This window comes from Phocoena sinus, chromosome X (genome assembly GCF_008692025.1).
Source record: "Phocoena sinus isolate mPhoSin1 chromosome X, mPhoSin1.pri, whole genome shotgun sequence".
NCBI lineage: Eukaryota > Metazoa > Chordata > Mammalia > Artiodactyla > Phocoenidae > Phocoena > Phocoena sinus.
Window position 1 is genome coordinate 12,675,613 of NC_045784.1, and position 25,641 is coordinate 12,701,253.

At 42.9% G+C, this 25,641-nt stretch overlaps 2 protein-coding genes across 8 annotated transcripts in view; one reads left to right on the forward strand and one right to left on the reverse strand.

Annotated features, from left to right (window-relative positions):
• The window catches only part of PIR (pirin), a 110,786-nt gene extending 110,121 nt beyond the window's left edge, over nucleotides 1-665 (reverse strand). Inside the window, exon 1 of the mRNA XM_032620580.1 lies at nucleotides 471-665. The gene's annotated coding sequence lies outside the window, so the exon portion shown is untranslated. The remainder of the gene's footprint in view (nucleotides 1-470) is intronic.
• A 12,677-nt stretch (nucleotides 666-13,342) lies between these two features.
• BMX (BMX non-receptor tyrosine kinase) overlaps nucleotides 13,343-25,641 on the forward strand; it is a 48,706-nt gene continuing 36,407 nt past the window's right edge. For 6 of the 7 annotated variants that reach the window (XR_004347994.1, XR_004347993.1, XR_004347995.1 and 3 more), the window contains exons 1-4: nucleotides 13,343-13,489; nucleotides 21,194-21,340; nucleotides 22,168-22,272; nucleotides 24,228-24,309. Coding sequence is in view for 4 of the 7 variants with exons in the window: in XM_032619277.1 (XP_032475168.1) it covers nucleotides 13,487-13,489; nucleotides 21,194-21,340; nucleotides 22,168-22,272; nucleotides 24,228-24,309 (337 nt within the window). In the remaining 3 variants the exon portion in view is untranslated. The remainder of the gene's footprint in view (nucleotides 13,490-21,193; nucleotides 21,341-22,167; nucleotides 22,273-24,227; nucleotides 24,310-25,641) is intronic. The other variant, XM_032619281.1, reaches the window with a different exon arrangement.

Here is a 25,641-nt window from a genome sequence, read left to right on the forward strand (position 1 = left end):
AGCATACTCTGGAGCCACACAGCCTGGGTCTGCATTCCAAGTTCACCAACGTACCAGCTGTGTGACCTGAGGCCAATTGCTAAGCCTCTCTGTTCCTCAGTATTTCCACCTGCGAAATAGGAGTAATAAGACTGCCTACCGCAAAGGAGTGTAGTCAGCGCTCTAAGAACGTGAGCTGCTGCTACTCAGAGCACTGTGCGGGGCAAAGACCTCCAGGCAGGCAAGCGAGGCTCACCCTAAATGTGCCCTCCCCGAGAAGGCAATCAATAAATATTTACTGGGTGCTGGGCTGTGGGGCACCTAAAATGAGCTCAATCCTCCACGCCGTACAGAACTGTCATCACCTACCTACACGCATCTTGAAAGTATTGATATTTTACGCCCCGCCCCCTCAATCTGGACTATTTCTGGGTCTTTCCAGACTCCTACAATTAAATTCTATGCACGTGAATCACTGATGAGGTACTTACCAGATCGCAGTGGTCTGCAGAAAGAAAAGTTGTCTGCCACTTGCACCCAATTGCAGAGGACTATTTAAGCATCTCCGGCCATCTCCCTAGGAGATTCCCCTGGGAGTCTGGGACGGGGCCGGAGAGGGCGGGGTCCTGCTGATAGCCGGCACCCGCCCGGCCCCGCGGGCGTTCTGTAGTCCCGCCCGGTGAGGGCGGCTGCTGCAGCCCGTACGGCGGGGGAGGCGTGGGGAAGGTGGTCTCGGAGGGCGCCGCGCAGCTGCCTCACCGTGACTCAGCACTTCGCTGCCTGCGGCCGCAGGGAGGCGAGAGGCGAGAGGGGGGAGGCGGGAGGCGGGAGGCGGGAGGCGGGAGGCGGGAGGCGGGAGGCGGGAGGCGGGAGTGTGTGGGTCTCTGGGGCCCTGGGCGGGGTTGATACTCCTTGATTGACAGTCCGCCGCCGCGCGGATCCTCTCGCTCCGCCCCCCGCCGCTCCCCCGCCCCCGCCTGACCTCGACGCCCCTCCCGCCCCCTAGAGCTGCGCGCTGGGCCCTGGGAGCGGGGGTTGGACCTGGCAGGTGTTCTGTTCAGGGCGAAGGTCCCAGTGGACCTTCTAGGACACCTGTCTGTACCTGGAGTGCGCTGGTCACGCAATCCGAGGAGCTTGGCGGCACGGGTTTCAATCCTGCCTCCACCACTTCTAGCTGTGTGACCTTGGGCAGGTGGCTCAGCCTCTTTGTGCCTCCGGTTCCTCCATTGTAAAATGGACATGGTGATGATACCACCTGATGGGGTTGTGATGAGAATGAAATGAGCTGGGCAGGTGCTAAGCATTACACAACTGTTGGCTACATAAATAAGTTGCTTGCTGCTCTCTCCTTGCAAGGGGGTGAGGGAATTGGAGAGTTCCCAGGGGAGTGGGGAGTTGCAGAAGCCTCCGCGGGTTTCTGTTCTGTAAATACCAGAAAGCTCACTGCCTGGTTTTGAAGAAGGAAAGAAAGTGCTGGATAGTAAATGTTTTCGATTTTGCACGTGTTCTCTGTGGCTACCAAGCCAGTTGGTCTTTGTAGCAACAAAACAGCCAGAGACCACAAGTAAATGGGCGTGGCTGTGTTTCAATAAAACTTTAATTATGGCTACTGACATTTGAATTTCATGTAATTTTCACTTGTCATGAAGTGTTACTCTCCTTTTGGTTTTTTAGTTCAAGTACTTACAAGTGTAAAAACCACTGTTAGCTCGCAGGCTCTAAAAAAAACGAGGTAGTGGGCCAGACTTGGCTGCAGGCCTAGTTTGCAGACCCCTGCTTTAAGACAACAGTCCGTAGGCATTCCCCCTGATGCCTTATATGTCAGTAGGGCTCAAGTCCCCCCTTCCCACTTTACTCCGATGAGTGAAAGCTAAATGAGAGGGTCCCCCTGGTGGCGCAGTGGTTAAGAATCCGCCCGCCAATGCAGGGGACATGGGTTCGAACCCTGGTCCAGGAAAATCCCACATGCCGCGGAGCACATACACCACAACTGCTGAGCCTGTGCTCTAGAGCCCGCGAGCCACAACTACTGGTCCACGCACCACAACTACTGAAGCCCACACACCTAGAACCTGAGCTCCACAACAAGAGAAGCCACTGCAATGAGAAGCCCGTGCACCGCAATGAAGAGTAGCCCCCGCTCGCCTCAACCAGAGAAAGCCCGCACGCAGCAATAAAGACCCAATGCAGCCAAACATAAATAAATAAAATAAATAGCTTTTAAAAAGCTAATGAGATAATACACGTGAACCTTAAAAGTGCCATGAAATAATATTGTTGCTCATCATCATTCTACTTAACGTCTGCAGGTGTCTCCAAAGAAAATAGAAGCATGGGCTCTCTGTCTGGCACTTGGCAGACCTGGGTAAATACTTCTGCCTTCTCTACCAAAAGGTTCAATGTTTAGCCAATTGCCTGAGCCTGAAACTCAAGTTATCACTCTTCCACCTTGAAATCTTGTGGATTCTGCTCCTATTTCTCTTAAGTAGCAATATATCCAGTGCTTCCCATTTTGACTGCCACCATCCATCTTCTCTGATAGCCAAGCCATTCTCCACGTCACAGGGAAATGGAATAACCGCCTAAAACCTTCATTGCCCTCGAGAAAGTCCTGTGATGTCGTTAACCCAGCCTCACCCTCAGCATGCTGACACTTGCTCAAGGATGGACAGACAGACAGACAGACACACACACACACACACACACACACACAGCAGCAGCAGCTCCTCTTTCCATTATGCTCAACTTTTTTAGGCTCTCGAATGTGCATTCACTCTCTTGTCAACTTGCTGTGCCTCTGCCTGGACATTTCCTTCTCCCTGATCTGGCCTATCGCCATTCATCTTTCAGCTCTCAGTTTCCACATGACTCCCTCTAGGAAGCGTTGCCTGTCTGTCCCCTCAAGTCTGGGTGAAAAGTTTGACTTGGCAGTCATCATGACTACACACTGTTGACCAGAGTCATCATTTCTCCTCCTTTGGAAGATTCTATTTTCCTAAGATGGCTCCAACAGTATCTCCCATATACACTTGTCTTCTTCTTCAGTGTGACCCTGACACTCCCCCCATCACAAGTGGAGTTTACTTCTCTTCCTCTTAAGTCTAGGCAGGGCCTTTGGCTGCTCTGACCGATGGAATATGGTGGAAGGGGCAGTGTGCCACTTCTGGGCGTGGCTCTGAAATGGCCTGCCAGCTTCTGCTTCCTGCCTTTAGGAAACCAGCTGCCATGTAGGAAGAATGAGGACTCTGAGACCAGCTTTGTGTGAGAAGCCCACGCCATGTGAAGGAGAGGTCCTGGAGGAAGAAACGCCATGTGAGGAAGGAGACAGAGGCCAAGGACACTGTGGCGCCAGACATATAGACAAACAAGCCATCTAGGAAGTGGCTCCTCCAGGCCCAGCTGCCCCAGCTGATGCCACGTGGCTAAGACATGAACACCCACCTGTGTGCTTCCCAACTTCCAGACCCACAGACTTGTGAGCAGATAAACATGGTTGTCTCAAGCCACTCAGTTTCCAGGTCATTTGTTTCATGATAATAGATAACTGGAAAATATGCTTTTATGCAAGAAAACAGATGAGGTGGATTTTCAAAGCTCTGTGGGCTAAAAAAAAAAAACTTAGAAATATTTACTCTTTCACTTTGAGAAGATAAACAAAATTGATAAACCATTAGACAGACTCATCAAGAAAAAAAGGGAGAAGACTCAAATCAATAGAATTAGAAATGAAAAAGGAGAAGTAACAACTGACACTGCAGAAATACAAAGGATCATGAGAGATTACTACAAGCAACTACATGCCAATAAAATGGACAACCTGGAAGAAATGGACAAATTCTTAGAAAAGCATAACCTTCCAAGACTGAACCAGGAATAGAAAATATAAACAGGCCCTGAAATTGAGACTGTGATGAAAAATCTTCCAACAAACAAAAGCCCAGGACCAGATGGCTTCACAGGCGAATTCTATCAAACATTTAGAGAAGAGCTAACACCCACCCTTCTCAAACTCTTCCGAAATATAGCAGAGGGAGGAACACTCCCAAACTCATTCTAGGAGGCCACCACCACCCTGATACCAATATCAGACAAAGATGTCACAAAGAAAGAAAACTACAGGCCAATATCAGTGATGAACATGGATGCAAAAGTCCTCAACAAAATACTAGCAAACAGAATCCAAAAGCACATTAAAAGGATCATACACCATGATCAAGTGGGGTTTATCCCAGGAATGCAAGGATTCCTCAATATACGCAAATCAATCAATGTGATAAACTATATTAATTGAAGGAGAAAAATCATATGATCATCTCAATAGATGCAGAAAAGGCTTTCGACAAAATTCAACACCCATTTATGATAAAAACCCTGCAGAAAGTAGGCATAGAGGGAACTTACCTCACTATAATAAAGGCCTATATGACAAACCCACAGCCAGCATTGTTCTTTTTTTTTTTTAACATCTTTATTAGGGTATAATTGCTTTACAATGATGTGTTAGTTTCTGCTTTATAACAAAGTGAATCAGTTATACATATACATATGTTCCCATATCTCTTCCCTCTTGCGTATCCCTCCCTCCCACCCTCCCTATCCCACCCCTCCAGGCGGTCACAAAGCACGGAGCCGATATCCCTGTGCCATGCGGCTGCTTCCCACTAGCTATCTACCTTACGTTTGTTACTGTATATATGTCCATGCCTCTCTCTCGCCCTGTCACAGAATCGTTCTTAATGGTGAAAAACTGAAACCATTTCCTCTAAGATCAGGAAGAAAACAAGGTGGTCCACTTTGACCACTATTATTCAACATAGTTTTGGAAGTTTTAGCCACAGCAATCAGAGAAGAAAAAGAAATAAAAGGAATCCAAATTGGAAAACAAGAAGTAAAGCTGTCACTGCTTGCAGATAACATGATACTATACAGACAGAATCCTAAAGATGCTACCAGAAAACTACTAGAGCTAATCAATGAATTTGGTAAAGTAGCAGGATACAAAATTAATGCACAGAAATCTCTTGTATTCCTATCCACTAATGATGAAAAATCAGAAAGAGAAATTAAGGAAACACTCCCATTTACCATTGCAACAAAAAGAATAAAATACCTGGAATAAACCTACCTAAGGAGACAAAAGACCTGTATGCAGAAAACTATAAGACACTGATGAAAGAAATTAAAGATGATACAAGCAGAGAGATATACCATGTTCTTGGATTGGAAGAATCAACATTGTGAAAATGACTATACTACCCAAAGCAATCTACAGATTCAGTGCAATCCCTATCAAGCTACCAAAGGTATTCTTCACAGAACTAGAACAGAAAAATTCACAATTTGTATGGAAACACAAAAGACCCTGAATAGCCAAAGCAATCTTGAGAAAGAAAAACGGAGCTGGAGGAAGTCAGGTTCCTGGACTTCAGACTATACTACAAAGCTACAGTAATCAAGACAGTATGGTACTGGCACAAAAACAGAAATATAGCTCAATGATACAGGATAGAAAGCCCAGAGATAAACCCATGCACACATGGGCACCTAATTTATGACAAAGGAGGCAAAAACATACAATGGAGAAAAGACAGCCTCTTCAATAAGTGGTGCTGGGAAAACTGGACAGCTACATGTAAAAGAATGAAATTAGAACACTCCCTAACACCATACACAAAACTTAACTCAAAATGGATTAAAGACCTAAACGTAAGGCCAGATACTATAAAACTCTTAGAGGAAATAGGCAGAATACTCTACGACATAAATCACAGCAAGATCCTTTTTGACCCATCTCCTAGAGAAATGGAAATAAAAATAAACAAATGGGACCTAATGAAACTTAAAAGGTTTTGCACAGCAAAGGAAACCATAAACAAGACGAAAAGACAACCCTCAGAATGGGAGAGAATATTTGCAAATGAAGCAACTGACAAAGGATTAATCTCCAAAATTTACAAGCAGCTCATACAGCTCAATTTCAAAAAAAAAACCAACCCAATCCAAAAATGGGCAGAAGACCTAAATAGACGTTTCTCCAAAGAAGATATACAGATTGCCAACAGACACATGAAAGGATGCTCAACATCACTAATCATGAGAGAAATGCAAATCAAAACTACAATGAGGTATCCCCTCACACCAGTCAGAATGGCCATCATCAAAATATCTACAAACAATAAATGCTGGAGAGGGTGTGGAGAAAAGGGAACACTCTTGCACTGCTGGTGGGAATGTGAATTGGTACAGCCACTATGCAGTAAAGTATTGAGGTTCCTTAAAATACTAAAAATAGAACTACCATATGACCCAGCAATCCCACTACTGGGCATATACCCTGAGAAAACCATAATTCAAAAAGAGTCATGTACCACAGTGTTCATTGCAGCACTATTTACAATAGCCAGGATATGGAAGCAACCTAAGTGTCCATCGACAGATGAATGGATAATGCAGATATGGCACATATATACAATGGAATATCACTCAGCCATAAAAAGAAACGAAATTGAGTTATTTGTAGTGAGGTGCATGGACCTAGAGTCTGTCATACAGAGTGAAGTAAGTCAGAAAGAGAAAAACAAATACCGTATGCTAACACAAATATACGGAATCTAAAAAACAAAAAAGTTACGAAGAACCTAGGGGCAGGACAGGAATAAAGACTCAGACGTAGACAATGGGCTTGAGGACACGGGGCAAGGGAAGGGTAAGGTGGGACGAAGTGAGAGAGTGGCATGGACATATATACACTACCAAACGTAAGGTAGATAGCTAGTGGGAGCCAGCCGCATGGCACAGGGATTTCAGTTCGGCGCTTTGTGACCACCTAGAGGGGTGGGATAGGGAGCGTGGGAGGGAGGGAGACACAAGAGGGAAGAGGTATGTGGATATATGTATATGTATAGCCGATCCACTTTGTCATAAAGCAGAAACTAACACACCATTGTAAAGCAATTATACTCCAATAAAGATGTTTAAAAAAAATTTTACCCTTTCAGAAAGCAGATCTGTTCATTTAAATGTTAGTACCAAGGCAAGCAGCCATCCAGTAAGATAAAAATTTATTAAACTAGACTTGAGAGATGAAATGTTGCATCCCACTGGCCAGAGCAGTACCCTCTGATGCACGGATATCCTGAAAGTTTTCTCTGTTACATGTCGCATTTAGAAGGACAGCTTCCTAATACAAGAAAACAGGAGAGAATGGCATCGCTGTGCATTTTCACCCACCTCTATATTGGACTTGCCATACTCTTGAGGATGCTTTCAGTTTATCACCTTTTCAGAACCTCCCCTGGGACTCAGAATCCCCTCCACCTCTGAAACTGAAACAGGCAGAAGAGCTTCCCTTCCTTCTTGACTTTGGGAAGCCAGTCATGGGGAGAAGCTAAGTCCAAGGGTGTGCATTGTCAGGGTAAGGCAGGGAAGTCTGTTTGTGGGCTGCTGCAGAAAAAAAGAACAAAAAAGAGCAGACCTGAAAAGCTAGAAGACTTAAGATGAGGAAAAACAAAGGTAGGGGGCAAATTGTTACAAAGAGAATATGCAGCAAGTAATGTTTCACTGTAACAAAGCTGGCTTTTGAGATGAGAAATGTGACTTCATACATGGAGCTTTGAGCACTTTTCACACTGTCATTTGCCATCCAGTTGGAGATGCTAAACAGGCAGCTGGATATATGAGCGTGTAGATATGGCATCAATCGCTCGATGATTCCAAGTAACACCGTTATCCTTGAAGACACGCATATTATCAACATATTTTATGTGACCTTTTTTCCTTTTTCATTCCAAAATTTTATTTTCTTCTCCTGGATGACTGGCTGACTTTCTTCTCAAAAATATACTTTATAGAAATATAAGGACATCTTATACGTTTCATCATTTGCAATTTTTTTTCTCCTTCAAGCAGTCAACTCAAAAAGTCTTTTTTAAAAAAAATCTTTCCTGCAGATTGATCAGGTTTCGGTAATTTGCCTCCCAGGGCATGGTAAATGCTGTTCATTAAATGACAAATATCTTTAGAATATTCCATATTAGGGACTCAGACTCTCTGGACCCAGGAAATGTCTCCAAGTAAGGGACTGATTATTTTGTAAACATTCATTTATGAAGGGCATTAATGTGCTTGTGGTCAAGGACATCCAAAAATATCCAGAAAAGATGTGTATACGTGACTCCTGTTTCCACCCTCACGAGAGCAATCTGCATGGATGTGGTCTGGCCCATCGGCCAGGGTTCTGACCCAGAGGCTACATGTGATCAACCATTGCATGAAACACGTAATTGTCCTTCCCATGGGTTTTTGGCAGCGTGCCAGAAAAGAATAGCTTATGACCCTCTCTCTTGAGCCACAGAACTTTCCTAGAATTCATCACATGCAAAACATTCTCAGGCCTGAAAGGCCGATTCATCTCTGAACCAGGGAAATGGAGAAATGTAGGTGAATGATACTTACCTCAGTTATCCTGATAACCTTTCTCAGTTTTCAGCTTGTGTAAGACTGTGTCTTCTGGTCAAATGAAGGCTGCTTTCAAGATCACAGGGTTGAAGTTAAAAGGTTAAAAAACAAATATCGTATAGTAACGCATATATGTGTAATCTAGAACAATGTCACAGATGAACCTATTTGCAGGGTAGGAACAGAAAGGCAGACGTAGAGAACAGACGTATGGACACAGGGTGGGAAGGGGAGGGTGGAATGAATTGGGAGATTAGGTTTGACATAAATACATTACCATGTGTAAAATAGCTAGCTAGTGGGAACCTGCTGTATAGCACAGGGAGCTCAGCTCGGTGCTCTGTGATGGCCTAGATGGGTGGGATGGGGGGTGGGGATGGGAGGGAGGTCCAAGAGGGAGGGGGCGTGTGTATGCGTATGGCTGATTCACTTCGCTGTGTGGCAGAAACTAACACAACATTGTAAAGCAATTATACTCCAATAAAAAGAAAATAACTAAAAATAAATAAAATAAAAGGCTAATTTGAACTGTCCTCGTTGATGTTATGTACTCTGAGGTGTTCATGTATGAAGTCCACTGGTGTCTGTGACTTACTTTGAACGCAGCAAAAAATAACAGTAATAGTAGTAATACCAATAAGGTGGACTGATGGATGGATAGAGGGTGGATAAATAGATAGATGACAAAGCAGATATAATAAAATGTAATTGTAGAATCTAGTAGTGTATGGGTGTTCACCATACTTTTAAAAAACTTTTCTGTATTTTGAAATTATTCATAATAAAGTTTTGGGAAAAAATCATTTGAATCGAAGTGGGAATCGTAGCTGGAAGGGCTCCATAAAGATCTCGCCTCTGCCTACTTCCTTTGCTTCCAACTGGCACCTTGTACACAATACAGTTCAGTGAAGATCTACTGAATTGAGCTGTTGAGCTAAATTCCAAGCAACTAGATCACTTCCATAGCTGGCAGGATTCTTCTAGAGCATGAGTTGGCAAATTTTTTCTATGTAGGCCAGATAGTAAACATTTGAGACTTTGTGGGCATATGGCCTCTGTCGCAACAACTCAACTCTGCCGCTGGAGAAGGAGGGCAGCCTCACACAACACGTGAACGGGTGACCGTGGCTGCACTCCGATAAATCTTATTTCCCGAAACAGGTGGTAGAAATAGTTTGCCAACCCCATCTAGACCTCAAGTCCTTACCTTCTGCTAGAAAATAGGAGTGAAATTGATAAAATGCCAACAATCTGTGTAAAGATCTCATGGATGTCGGGAAAAGGCACAACAAACCCACACAACAGGGAATTTCCTGGTGGTCCCTCACAGCCAAGGGCCCAGGTTTGATCCCTGGTCAGGCAACTAAGATCCCATAAGCCGTGCAGCATGGCCAAAAAAAAAAAAAAAAAAGAAAGAAAGAAAAACAAACAAACAAAAAACAAACCTTTCTGTGTCCACCCTCACCCTCCACTCACAATCTCCTTTCATGAAGAAAAACCTCGGGTTCCACCATTGAACCTGAGGTTTAATATGCAAGCATCCTTAGGAGAGATGACACATCCATCTTTGATTCCAGTTAAGTGTAAACTATTCACATCAGATCCCAACCTCCAAGTAGATTATTTCAGCACCAGGAGACATAAGAGCAGGAGGTGACGGAGAGACGCCCCCAGTGAAGAGATCCCCATGAAAAATGCTCAGGCTGCCGAGAGAAGCTATCAGAGCCCTTGTGCGCTTACCCCTCAGGGAGGAGAGACAGATATTAAAGGTAATAAATAACTAAATTATGTAGTCAGTTTTAAGGTGTTAGGTGCTATGAAAAAAAGAAAAAGTAGAGCAGAGTAAGGGAGATTGGGAGTGCTGGGTGGAGCGAGGTGTGGTAGTAACAAGATGGTCTAGGTAGGGCTCATTAGGAAGATGTCATTTGAAGCAGAGCCTGGAGATGAGGAAACGAACCAGTCAGATGTCTGTGATGGTTTGCCAAGTAAAGGAAACAGCCTGGGCAAAGGCCCTGGGGCAGGTGGTGCTCAGAATACTGTAGGAGTGGCAATGTGAGGTAGAAGAATCATAAGATGATGTTAGAGACAGTACTAGGGGACCAGAAGAGGGGGAACCATTGAAGAGTTCAGACAGGAGGAGCGGCCGGCTTTGACTTACATATGAAAGCATCATTCTGGCTAGTCAGTGGAGAACAGACAGCAGGCGGCAAGTGTGGAAGCAGGACGAGCAGGCAGGAGGCGAGCACAATATTCCAGATGACGGATGGTGGCAACTTAGACCAGTAGGTAGCAGTAGAGGTGGTGAAAAGTGGCCAAATTTGGGATATATTTTGACAATATGGCTAACCATATTTCGTGATGGATCAGATGTTGGGTGTGAAAGAAGGGTAAAAGTCAAGGGTGATTCCACATTCTTTGGCCTGAGCAACTGGAAGGCTACATTTGCTCTCAGCTGAGAAGGAAAGCCTGTAGGAGGAGCTGGTTTGTGGGGTTAGTCGGGAGGTCACCTTTGGTCATGTTACATTTGACATGGTTATTAGATATTCCAAGTATAGATGGACAAGGTGACAGTCGAATACAAGTCTGGAATTCAGGGGAGAGGACCTGGCTGAAATTTGGAACCATAAGTATATAGATGGTGTTTAAAGCCATGACTCAAATGAATTTTTTAAAATAAGAGAAAAATAGACGTCACTCGAAGCCAGAAGAAACACGGACAGACACATTCTCTCTTCCTCCCTCTCCCTCTCTCTCTCTCTCTCTCACACACACACACACACACACATAATGGATCCTATCAGGTTCTTTCTTGTTCTAAAAATGTAAGCACTACTGCTCCCAACTGAACAAGCTCGTTTACATCGTGAAGCCAAATCGCCCCATGCTGCAGCCCTACACAAACCTGTTGCGTGCTAAAAGCTCACGCAGAGAAGCTCAGAGAAAATTCCTATGGGTCTCCCTGGGTAGAGGTGACAACGCACACCATAATCCGAGCAAATTAAATCACATAATGGAAACAGTAGGTTGCCACAACAAGTTAGAATTGGACTGAAGACATGGAAAATACAAAGCCCAAGAAAAGTTCCGGAGAAGTAGCAGAGGAAGTGAATGAATAGAATAAATACATAAATCTGGGACATTTTGACTCAGAGGAAACCACTCCTCCCAGCTGCCCCTGAGCGTTTCAAGCCGCAAGAAGGGATGAGAATCCCAAGAGGTCGTGCCCAGGTGTTTTCAGCTTTCTGCCACGTCCTCTTCTCCTCCCCTAAACTGACTTTTTATTCTAGAATTGATCTTCAGCCATGCTACCATGTTCAAACCGCAGAGTAAATACAAATCGCCATGTGGGAAAGGTAGTGAATTAGCAGAGTGTAGAATTAATTTATTTGGCCAAGGTGCTTTGCCACTGTCACTCTGCTTCACCATCAATTTCTCGAATGACTGCCTACTTGATTCCTAGAGGATGGAGACCTATGTGGAATCCATCAGTGACTTATTTGCTATCAGGGTGTAATTTCTCCTCTTTTGAATTGTTCTGAAGGACTCTGTCGTTCCCCAAATTCCAGTTTCAAATAGAAAGATTTATTTTTCAGACACTCTACTGTAATTAAATCTTTATTTGTAGTCCTTCCTCCACTGGACATAAGCCTCCTGAAGATGTGCGCTGCCGCTGTTCTGTTTACTGCTGTGTCTCTGGACCTAACAGAATGCTTGGTAGATGGTAGGTTCTCAATAAGACTGAACGAATGAATAGAAATGATGCTCACCCTGTGTCCACTCAAAGGAATACCTCTTTCAAAGTCAGGGGCTTCACCATCCTCTGCCCACCCAAGATTTCATCACAACACAGACGTTTACAAATAAGTTTAAGTAGCCAACAATTTATAAGCTAATATAGTGTGTCAATGCATGCCAAAAGGATGATTTTCTCAGCCATCCATAGCTGAACCTAAAATAAGTCATTAGACCTATTACAGATTACATACAGTCAGTGTGCACTGGAGAAGATGGCAGAATGAAATAAGCCATGATATTATGACTCACAGACATAGAAAACAAACTTATGGTTACCCTAGGCGAAAGGGGGGAGGGATAAATTAGGAGTTTGGGATGAACAGATACACACTACTCTATATAAAATAGATAAACAACAAGGTCCTACTGTAGAGCACAGGGAACTATATTCAATAATAAACTATATTTATTATTATCCTGTAATAAACCATAATGGAAAAGAATTGGAAAAAGAATATATATATATATGTATGTATAACTGAGTCACTTTGCTGTACACCTGAAACTGACACAACACTGTAAATCAAGTATACTTCAATAAAAAAAAATTTTAATAAAAAATAAAATTTAAAAGTTGTGATGTCATAAATCATTCAAGTGATAATCACATTCCTTCACTGCACTTTTGGTGCATGGTACGTGAGCCACACCCATCTCTCTTCCATTTCTGGATTTCTTAATTTAAGCTGTGGAAATGTGCTCCTTTTCCATCATTTGACAGTCCTTCTCGCTCATATCCTCTCTGACCTCCCTGGCCAGGTCCAGTGTTGAGTTGAAGTTTTCATTGCTTATTCTCTGCACACTTTGGCGTTACCTCATGGTTTCCTGACTCGTGTGAGAGAAGTCAGCATCACAAGCGGGCCTTTGCCGAGATGTTTTCTCGTCCTTTCCAGCGCAGAACTCTCCAAACAAAGAGAGGTTATCACATGCACCCGAGAGCTGCCTGGGAAAAGCAGGAGCTGTAGTTATCAAAGTTGGAACCTTTATGAAATATGCTTTTGTCTCCGTTTTTGTTGTGCTCAATCAGGTCAACAAGTATTGGCTAAGTGTTGAGCGCGGTTTCCTGTGGGATTGTGTAAGACCTTGCAGGACAATAAACGCTTGGGGGGCACTGAGTAATGCAGCCATTTCTGACCCAGCAGCCGGGAAAATGTGAGGCAATTTGCGGCTGCTGGAAGGAGGACAGCTGCGGCTGAGTCCCTACAAGAGCAGAGCGACCTCACCACCGTGGACCCGGGCAACAGAGCCAGGCAAAATGGTACGTGGAAGGGCAGGTGGCTCTACAGCGTCACGTCCTACAGGAAAATAGGTTCGGATCTGGGTGTCGTAGAGCCTGAAGTTCACAAACTTGGGGGGAGGGGGGTGCTTTAAGAAAAACAGTGCAAAATTATGAAGGTGAAATTGCTGGGGCTCCTCTGGGGGCTTTGGATGGGACCATGTCATTCGGGGGCCTGCTATAGAAGAGTCACTGGAAATTCCCTCCTAGCTCAAGATCTCATTCAGGGAACCTGTCAGGTTGTGTGTACATCACCATCAGCTTGATCTAGCTTTGTGTCTATTCCTCTGCTGATTTTCTCCATACTATTCTTAAGCCATTGCCCTTTGAGGACTTTTATTTCCCCTTTATTTACTTTTTTTATTGAGGTGTAGTCGATTTAGAGTGTTGTGTTAGTTTCAGGCGTACAGTAAAGTGAGTCAGTCATACATATATATATACACATATTTAAAAAATCTATCCTTTTTCAGATTATTTTCCATTATAGGTCCTTCTGTGACTTTTCACATTGGCTTTGTAACTGCTCCCCAAAAGACAAAAAAAAATGTTAGTCATGCCTTCTTTTACTTATCTGTGCTTTATGATGGTTTTTTTTTTTTTTGCTACGAATATTTATTCTTAGCTTCCTGAAGTCTCCGTAAGTCAGGGGCCTGCGGGTATTCTAGATGGAGGTAGAAAGATGGGAGGGAGGTGAACCACACAGTTGCAGCCACATACATAGAATTTTGAAAGTTCTCGCAGACCATGATGGTTTCACTGGATTTAAAAAGTAGTACAACTATAATGTGCTCTAGGTCATTGCTTCTCCAACTCTCACGTGCACATAGGTCACCTGGTATCTCACTAAAATGCAGATTCTGAGGCACTAGGGCTGGGGTGGGATCTGAGAGTATGAATTTCAAACAAGCTCCCAGGGTATGCTGATACTGCCTGTCCGTGGGCCACACTTGGAGTCACATCCACGTACTTATTTGTTAGAAATCGGTGGCACAATTACACAGTCAAACTGATTTTAAGGTAACCAGTCCCGGGATTGCAAGGCCATAACAAAGCTACGGAGCAGGTACTTGTTGACGAGAGAAGGCGTGAGGTGTCTTCCCCTCCCAATATCTCCTATCCCCAGGGGGCTGGGGGAAGGAGGGTGAGGACTAAACGTTTATGTCGAGGTCATCTCGTTGTCTCCAGTTTTTACACTTTGCTATGGTCTTTTTAAAAACTTTGCCTACAGAGTGATGAGGGGAAGGGGTGCAGGCTTCTGGAACATCTACTAGGGTGCTAGGCCATAGCACAGAGACAGGCCAGGGATCTGAACCCCCAAAATCTTGGTGCTTTTGTCCACACCAACCTGTATCCTTAGCAGTGTTACGTGTTAAACTAATTCAGCATGATATATTAGGACGTGAATTTATCACTTTTTGCTTTTCTTCTAAGGAAGGTGCCCAGAGGGGTGCGCTGGGCAGAGGGGAGGGAGCAGAAGGAAAGAGGTTGCTGAAAAGAAGGAAAGGCCTTAGCAAAGCTCTATGAGGCACTGAAGATGAGCTTCACACCAAAAGCAAATTTTAGCTCTAACAGGAAAGGCATTGGCATTCTCTGTGCAAAAATGGCTTCCTAAAGTGTGTGCTTTCCATAAATTCATTTTGGAGCAACCGAGGTATGGTGTTTCAAAATGCTGGATTCAAGTATCAGTGTTAAAGGATTTCTGTCCGTATCATGCCGAGATCAACTGTAACTTTCTCTCGCCTGCAAAATGTCCTATGAAACGGGGATCTGTCAGCTTCTGTGCAGCTGGTATTTGTCTTTGGCCAGCATCTTAAGAGTTATATTTTTGAACCACTTTACCTGATTCTGAGTTAAGCTTTCTGTTCCTGTTTAACTTACCATCATATTTTGTTCAGTTATTTAGCAGGAAGATAAGCAGGCCTGCCCTTGGGCAAGTATGTGAAGGTCAAGTTTGCCACAGGTCCACCATTTTGGCTTTCGGAGCCCCCATCCCAGTCCGCACTTGGAGCGCCTTCCCTTTCTGGAATTCCCGCCCTCCCGCCTCCACTGCCCTCCCACCACACGTATTATTTTAATATCTTGACACCTACCAAAATCTTAGGTAAATGATACGTAAAGTAAGGGAGGATAACCAAATCAAATAAAGGGGTAAGGAATTGCTACCCTCATCTCTCAATTCTAAAAAATAAAGCTTTAAAGCCACCATCCTGAGCCAGCCAGGGAATATACATTTTAATTGAGGGAGCTATCCAATGGCCCCAATTAACTATACATCCCTTTCTCCCTTCCTTTCCTGACTCCTGCGCCCCTTTTGCACCACTTAGAATTTATTCCAACTTGTGAGATTGTATGTTCTTACCTATTTTCAAAACGTGGGCTAGAGTTTTGCTATTTAACACTGCTTTAGAGGTTCCTGCTGAAAGAAGGAACCTCTAAAGGTTCCTTATTTATAGGTCACATCTTTCTGATATTTCCAGTAAAAGCTCCCCTGCGTGTATCTGGTCAGGCTCAAATTTATGCCTAGTTCTACCAGACCACAGGCTTTAGCAAGGCTATCATACATTTAGCTGAACACATAGATCTCTTTTAGTGTATTTATTGCCATGATGGTGTGGGCAAGTGTCCCAGGCAGGACACCAGTGATCTGGCTCCGTGGGCTGTGTCTCTCTAGTCACAGTGTCGTGATTCTGGCTAAGTCACCTAGGCCGCCAGGGCTCAGTGTTGCATCTGTAAAATGACTTCTAGGATTCCTACCACCTTTGATACCCTGTGGCTGCCTTCCTACATTTAGGTTAGAGCCTTCTCTGATTAGGAGCGTTACACAGCTGGCGTATCCTTCTCTAACATCTGCATTGTGGTCAAGAACATGGGCTGGGCACAGACATAGAAAACAAACTTATGCTTACCAAAGGGGAAAGGGCAGGGAGGGATACACTAGGAGTTTGGGATTAACAGATACACACCACTATATATAAAATAGATAAACAACGAGGACCTACTGTATAGCACAGGGAACTCTACTCAATATTCTGTAATAACCTATATGGGAAAAGAATCTGAAAAAGAATATATATATATATATCTCTGAATCACTGTGCTGTACACCTGAAACTAACACAATATTGTAAATCAACTATATTTCAATAAAAAAGAATGGATAAGCAACAAGGATATATTGTACAGCACAGGGAAATAGAGCCATTGTTTTCTAATAACTTTAAAAGGAATGTAATCTAAAAAAATATTGAATCAGTATGCTGTACACCTGAAACTAATATAATATTGTAAATCAACTATACTTCAATTAAAAATTTTTTTTATATTTCTCCAACATAAAATAAAATGAATATGGGCTATGGAGTTAGACTGCCTGGATTCAGACCCCAGCTCCTGCGCGCTTGCAGTGTGGCCCGGTCGGTTTACTTATCTGTGACAGCGTCATCAGCTATAAGCAGGGAATGATGCTGCAACCTACCCCGTAGGGGGGCTTTGTTACAACTTACCCCACAGGATGGGGCTGTTTATGGCCTACCCCATAGGGCCGTTGTGACCAGTAAACAAATGCATCTTTTTAAGGTTCTTTAAAGAGCTCCTGGCACTTCGTGAGCCCTCCTTAAATGTTAGCCAGGATTATCATCACCACGATCACTCACATCCTTCAAGGTCCAACCTGAATGCCCTCTCTTCCATAATATCTTTCTCAATTATCTTAAGAAAAATAATAAGTTTTCCTTCCTCGGGCCTTTTGTAGCAAAGAGTAAGGACTCCTCTCTAACTTGAGTTGTTTCTCTCCACCTTTTACTCTTTTAATCATAAATAACTTATGGGTACCCATAGCATGCCCAGTATTTTCACATAAAGTTCCTCATTTAAGTCACAGAAAGTGAAAGAGCTGTTACCCGTTTCATTTCACAGGTGAGAAAACTAACATTTACAGCACGGAAGGGGCTTGGTCAGGGTGACACAGTGCACGAGTGACAGTCCTGTCACCTCTTGGAAGGCTTCTGAGTCTACGAGCCCACAGCAAGCTTGCATATCCCTGAGCTACTGAAACTCTCTCTCAAACCCGTTCATTGTCACTCAAGCACACTGTAGGCTCAACATCAAGTGTGCTGCACAGATGTGCAGGCTTGAACTCCTTACTCTCATGATATCATTTCCTTATAAATGCTAAGTAACCGTAATGATGCCAAGTCTGTTTAATTCAGCATGCACCTTTTATGTTTAAAACTTACACAGTGGTTGCTGACTTCCTTATAGAAAATACTGTACTGATTTCTGACAGGTTTTTTTTTTTTTGGCCTCCCCTGCACTTTAATCTTTCTAGTTTCATATGTTTATGGAAATAGGCAGCCTGAGCTATTTGGTAAGCAAATTGATGTGTCCATTCTATGTAGGTAGTGATATATGAGTGTCCAGCCAAATCGCACCAGCTCCTCTATGGAAATAGATTTCTGGTTTCTAGCTTTAGGATCAAATTTTATTTTGTTTAGTTTAAAAAAAAACACCTTCCCAACTGAATTTCCCTTAAATGTGGGTAGGCAGAGCCGAGTTTGCTAGTCACTGGACAGGCGGTTGAGTGAACAGTGGCCCTGGAGCCCTGTTGACTTACTGTCCTAATACAAGGCGAGAGACGTTCCATTTCTAAAAATTAGTCCTCACCATAGAAATGCCTCCAGTTTAGAATCTAGGCTACTCTAGGAGAAGAGGGAAGTACAAGGAAGGGATAGAAGCAAATAGAAGGAGAAAGGCAGGTCCAAACTTGATCAGGAACCAAGTATTGTCTCAGAAGAAACTGATCGGGAGGTGAAAGAAGTGTGAGTCATCAAAACAGAGTTCTTTAACTTTGTTAAGATGCTCTGGAATCCAGCTTAGGGAGTGGAATTTTGAAGGACTTCAGAGGCAGGTAGCTCCAGGTGTGTGTGACATGAGAACCATAGATTACAGACACGTATGCATAGCATGTGAACTCATTTGTGTGAAAATAAACACCTGCATGTGTAATTTGAAAAAAATCTAAAGGTATGTTCACCAAAAAGTTGTTTTCTTTTGCTTGTCTGTAGTTCTTGCTTTTGTCGAATAAACATATATCACATATGATTTTAAAGATGAAAGCCAAAAAATTCACAAAGGGCAGGATTTGGAATAAACATTTTTGTTAACATTTGACAAATTATGTTTCATTAGATGCAACGACGTGTATAAACTCTTGGAGATTTATTAGAAAATGTTCTTGAGGACTTGGTACCTTCCTTTCTACTCGATGTCCTTCTTCCCTTCAATATACAGAAGCGACTTTGTGAATTTCATTTGTCAGTGCTTTCAGTGGCTCATCATATTCATTTTTTAGATAAAATTCCCAAGAAACCATTCTTCATGTGATGAATGTGCAGAGAAGCATGTGTATCAGCATGTAGTACGAGAAGGGCTGTGCTCTACCTTGGACATTGGGATTTGCATTTTTAAAACAGTGCTCTTAATGTTACAAATTGATTCAGCGTCTGAAAATAAGTGTTGAAAAGTTAACTTTGTATTCAACTAACCAGATCTATTTAACTACCACTCTGCTTTGAGGAGGAATGTTTTAGCTGTGGATGTAAAAGACATTTGACAAGAGTTTTCACAGTGTTCTCTTTCTGCTCTGTTAATTTTTTTCATGGAGAAATTTAAAAGGCAAAAAGTTCCCTACACCTCTGCCCAGTGTGATATGGCTCCTCCAAAGGGAACTTTAACTCACAAAAAGTAGACATTCCAGAGTTTCAGTAAGTCTTCAAGCAAATTCTCTTCCGGCCATAGACTACGGGTGTAGAAAATAATCTTATCTGAACAGGCGTGTGCGCAGAGGTTACCACGGAGGCAAAGGTGAAGGGAGGCGTGCTCCCTGCCTTCCCAGGGCCGGCTGGGTTGACTGTGCCCTGATCTTTGCCTCATCTTTGAGTCCAGGACAAATAAACCAGTGGCCATGGAGAATAGCACTCACTGGGCTCAAAAGGAAACCCATTCTACTTTCACAAAAGAATTATACTTTATTTCCAGGTAAAAATATTCAAAGCAAAAAGTGGCCGAGTCTTTATTATATTTAATGGCTAAGACTTCTACTACTTCTGCCTAGGAGACGAACAATGCCCTTGGAGAACATATAGATATGTTCTGACTATGTAGATAAATAATAAAAGCTGATTTGCTTGATTCCCATCTTTAGAGTGGTGTAGCCTATGTCAGGAGGGAAGCTGGCTGGGCCTGACCGTGGTTTATTCAACGCCAAGCAGAGTTTCTTAGTCTCCCTTTCTTCCACTCCTACCGTAGTGGGCCCATCATACTCTGCGGCCATGCCCCTTAGTGACTGTGTGGCTGCTTCCTGATCAGGTGATAGATAGGATGCAAATATCTTCTTTTTAATGCATGACCCTGGCATAGCCAGAGGGAAAATGAGTGGGGTGTCTCAGAGCAGTGACTTTTTGCCTAGAGCTTGAGAGCGAAAGACCTACAAGCACACTTCTTCAGCTCTGTCGAAATTAAGGTGAGTAAAGTTAATTACCTTCAGATTATCAATAAACAAAGAAAGATAGTAATGATTGGGCATCTGACTGCTAATAAGCACGTGATTTCACAAAGCAAAGAACGTAAGGAAGTTGGTCCCTTGTGGCCGACTGCTCAGCATTGCTTTTCATTACTAGGCCTGATACCAGACAGAGGGTTGAAGCAACAGTCTTAGTAGAACCAGAAAATGAATGCATTTATTTTCCAGAAATACCTTAACTTTTAATGTTTTATGCAGTTTTGGAAGAAAAAGCAAGAGTGTTTTTAGTTTATGAAGCGCCAATTCTTTCAGTTCTTTTAAATCTCTTTTGACAGCTTTTGAAAATGTTTTATGCTCAGAAACAGTGAAAATTATACCCAAGTCCTTTATGCTAAAGAGCTGATCATGTTCAGGGACTGTGGTGTCATTTACAACAATATCAGAGTCTCAAAGTGGTTTGGATAATTTGATCCAACAATGGGCCACATTAGTGGAGAGAAATTTCAGCTGATCAGTTCCTTCAGACACGATGAACTGTCTGGAGTTCAGATTGTTTAAAGTTGGATGATATTCAATTCAATTCAACAGATGTCCCTAGAATGTTTAAGGAAAAAGGAGAATTTTGACATGGTGGTCTGGAAGGTAGTGTGAAGATGGTGAATTTATGATCCAAAGTGGGAGATAAGTACAATGCATAAAATGCTATAAAAATATCAACGTATTTAAACACGTCAAAGCCAAGGCAGTAGGAAAAAAGTGCAGGAATGTGTGTGTTTAAGAGCCTGCTTCAGGGCTTCCCTGGTGGCGCAGTGGTTGGGAGTCCGCCAGCCGATGCAGGGGACACGGGTTCGTGTCCCAGTCCGGGAAGGTCCCATATGCCACGGAGTGGCTGGGCCCGTGAGCCATGGCCGCTGAGCCTTGTTCGTCCGGAGCCTGTGCTCCACAACGGGAGAGGCCACGACAGTGAGAGGCCCGCGTACCGCAAAAAAAAAAAAAAAAAAAAAGAGCCTGCTTCATTGCATTTTCCTCTATACTGTTAAATCTAATTTAAAAAAACTATTTGCATTATTCATTAATGAGAAATAGTTGAATAAAAATTATGAAAGCTAAAAGACAACCTAGCTAGATGCTGCCAACATTCATTCTAATCATTTTATTTTATTTAGGACGACAATATGAACACAGAATCCATTCTAGAAGAACTTCTTCTCAAAAGGTCACAGCAAAAGAAGAAAATGTCACCCAATAATTACAAAGAGCGGCTTTTTGTTTTGACCAAAACAAACCTCTCCTACTATGAATATGACAAAATGGTGAGACCCTATTTATTTCATTGTTTTTAATGCTACTTATTTTTCTCAAGTCTCCATTAAGTGCTTAATATAAGGAAACATCAGATTTCTTAGCGAACACAGTAAAAATCAACTTGTACTCATCACATTGCCTTTTCTTAGCCAAGTTATAATTAATTCAAGATAAAGCATTTTCAAACATTGCTCAACTTTACTAAGGCAAATTGTAACTTTAGAACAGTGGTTCTCAACTGAGGGTGATTTTGCCCTCCAAAGGATACTTGGCAATGGCTGGGGACATTTTTGGTTGTCATCACTGCGGGAGGGGGGCAGTTTGCTACTGGCATCGAGTGGGTGGAGGCCAGGGATGCAGCTGAACATCCTACAGTGCACAGGCTGGCTCCACCACAAAGAATCATCTGGCGCCGAATAGTGCTGAAGGTGAGAAACCCTGTCTTAACAAATGCTGAAAATAAGACTATTTCTGTGCAGCTGAGAATTCTATCACAGTAGAAATACTGAAATACTGTCATAAAATTGAAACAAGATGAAGATGCTTAATTTTCCTGAATAGATTAACCATATGGCAGGTGATCTGAAATGTGTTTCAAGAGTAACCAAAAAAATTAAGTGCTGCTTGAAGACTTGCTCTTGGAGGAGTTTATGTCCACACTCGAAAAACATACGCTCTCATCATTGGATTTTGACTATTATGGAATAATTGGAATGATTCTCACGTGCCCATCTCATCTCCCAATCTCCCTCCTAAGTGTAACGTTAACTTGATTCTGTTCTTTGTGCACCACTGTATATCACGTGAGGCATCTTATATTTTCCTTTTAATTCAGAAAAGAGGCAGCAGAAAGGGATCAATTGAGATTAAGCAAATCAGATGTGTGGAGAAAGTAAATCTTGAGGAGCAGACCCCCGTGGAGAGACAGTACCCATTTCAGGTAAGGGGAGGGATAACATTCCATCGGATGGATGGCTCTTCTTTTAATATTTTCTATTATGAACTCAGTATTGGGGGGATAAATAAAGATGTTGCTAAATGATTCATTAAGACAATGGCAGGTGCTTATATTTGTGTAACCATAGAGAGCATTCTCAACCTCTCTCTGAATCTGGAACATCCCCAGATGGGACTGGGGCAGTTTGCTTAAATTCTATCCACCAAGCTGCCTTCCCCGGTGGGAGAGAAAGATAGATAGATGAGTGTGTAGGCCTTAGTGGTCTGACTTGCCTTGGGGTCTGATGATCTGTTTCATCAAACATTGCGCAGCATTTCCAATATGCTACAAGGTACTAGGCACACTACCCCTATCCCCAAGGCATTTACAGAGCATTATAATGCAGGGAGTTGAGTGTTAAGACGAAGGTGGCAGCGTAGCCATGGTGTCCCAGAACGGAGAAGCTGCACTTCTCACTCCAAGAGGTCAGGGAGATTTCCTGTTGGAGGTGGCACTCAGGTTGGTAAGAACAATGGAAGTTTAGCCCAGCAAAAACAGGAAGGGCAGCGAAACCAAAGAAACAGCAGATGTCAAGACCCTGGTAGGTGAAACAGTGTGGCACGTTTGGAGAAATCCGGGTGGTGCTCAGAATTAAGCAGCCCCATGAAAGAGTGAGAGACGAGCCTGGAGAGGTAGCCAGGGCCATATCACAAATGGCTTTGCATAGCACGCTAAGGAGTTTGAATTTTACCCTGAAGTATTTCAAACACTGGTCTCCTACGGAGAGGGTGCCTACAGTACCCCATGGAAGTGACTTGATCTAACACCTGCCCTACTTTTATTATATCAAGAAAACTTATCTTTCTGCTCTAGAGACAGACAGACTGTTCTTCCAATGGTCAGACTACCCTGTGCTACTATGAGGGAACAGTGGCCAAAAAATGAAATAAAATAAAATAATCCACTCAGTGAACAGTCCATAGTTCCCACTTAAAAAAAAAGAACATTGCCCAATTGGGAAAAACCGGAGGAGCGTGTGCTCATGGAAGATGCTTCAAATGAGTATCACCATGGCATGGAATACTCAAAAGAACATGAGCTTTGGAACGCCAGAGCTCCCAGCCCCATTGCTTATGTTTGTGTAACCATAGACAACCTTCTCAACCTCTCTCTGAGTTTGTTTCTTCGTTTGCAAAGTGGGCATAATCATATATTTTTATAGACTTGAAAGGGAATTAAAATGTTAAATTATCTAGGAAAGAGCCCAGAAACTAGTTGGTATTTAATAAATGGTCTGTATTGTTTACCCACAAAAGCTGAATAAACTAGAGAAGGATCTGGGCCAGACACTGGAATGTTCAAACATTTCACCACGTATCATAAGGAATAGAAAATGACTTATACTGGGGATTCCCAGGGTGGGACATGACCCAAGGGAGTAAAGTAACAGGAAGACATATTTTCACTCAATATAAGCATGAACCATAAAATGATCAGAATGAATGGAAATTGGCAAGGATGGCATAGCAAAAGTAAAGGACATTCTATCCCTGAACATATTTTCAAGGATAGAGCAGATAAACATTTTCCAGTGGGCTATAAATACAGTCATGCACTGGGTCGGTGGCTAGACCAGAACACTTCTAAGACACCTGTAATGTCTAACATTTTATACTTTCATAATTCTCCACGGTCCAGGGCATTCCTGCTGAGGCCTCAATGTTCACTGCTGTCAGATGCATCATTGCTGTCATTTTCCAAAGCGCAGAGGTGTCTGGGCTAAAATAAACTGAGGGGTGGAGGATAAAAATAACTAGATTTAAAAAATCTAATTCCAGAGCTAATGTGTATTATATAGGCAAACTCAGTGTTTCTCTTGGATAACAAAAATTTGTAGTTGTACCAGAGTGAACTATAACACAATTATATCTAAATGCACCAAATCTTTTCCTTTCCAGATTGTCTATAAAGATGGGCTTCTCTATGTGTATGCATCAAATGAAGAGAGCCGAAGTCAGTGGCTGAAAGCATTACAAAAAGGTAAGTTTTTAAAAATGTCATCAAAGGGAGTCTCTGACTGAGCTCTTTCGAGGCTTAGTGGAGGAAAGATATGGCAATAAAAGGGCCTAACACCAATAGAGAAATCTGTTGATTTTCCTACCAACCTCAGAGAATGTGCTGCACTCATCCTTGTTTTGCATTCGCTTTGTTACCTAGAGGAAGCCTGGGCATCGTGTTCCCTTTCCTGCCCAGCACACAGCTGGCTATTGTGCCTTCCCCACAGCTAGGAGGAAGCCAGACCACCTGCTCTCCACCCACTGTGCTTGCCTTTATCAGAGCAAAGTCTAGATCCTCATGGGGCTCTCTCTTGGGTCCCGTAGCTACTGTACTTTGGGTATTTACAGAAAATTATGTCTAATACTTACTAATACTTACCATTTGCCAGCTACTGTGTCAAGTAGTTGGAAACATTTTCTTAGGTAATCCTCTCGACAACCCCATGGCAAGGGGTAATAATACTATTCTCCATTTTTCAGATAAGTGAAATTACACAGACATGGCAAACGTCACATACCTAATTATGGAGAACACATAATTCAATTACCCAAACCCAACTTTTTAAACAGTACAGTAGAAATGCCAGGCAAAACTGGGAATTTCATGAAACATTTATTTAGTGATTCTTAGGCTGCCCTGGTAACAACCTTTGACAGAAGAGAGAAAATTATTACTAATTTGGCACTATGACGTTTCTCCCCATGATATTTTTATTTTAAAGGTGGGTTATGGTGTGAGGACAATATTTAACTCAAACGAGTGACTCTGTTGGTGAAATTTCAGATATTAAGCTCCCAGATGGGGGAAGATTTTACTTCATCTTAGATTCGGGCTCTTCTCACTACCCCTCAAATTACACCACTTAAGACAACCACCTACTCTACTTCAATGCAAGTACGTCCTTTTTCACTCATAGGGCTTAATTTTCCCTTTGTATGAAAGGGTTTAGCAACCTATTCTGTAGGAGAATCAAGTGGTCCAGGTAAGAGAAAAGCCTCCCTCTACCTGCCGCCAGCTTGTTGAAGTAAGAAGAGCATCCTTCTTAGAGTCAGACAAATCTGCGAACAAGTGCTGCTTTGCTGTGTCATCTATAAAACCATCTAACGTCTCTGGGTCTCAGTTTCCTGACCTGTAAAATGGGAGATCAGATTTCTTTTTTCCTAGAGCATTCACGAGCCAGAAACGAATGACTCATAAATACATTAAAGAGTCCGACACACAAACATGAACCACTCACTGTGTTATAGCGGGGCCTCCGGGAGGAGCTCTAAGATGCTGCTTCCCATTCAGTCTCCTTTGGGGGGATTTGCCAGG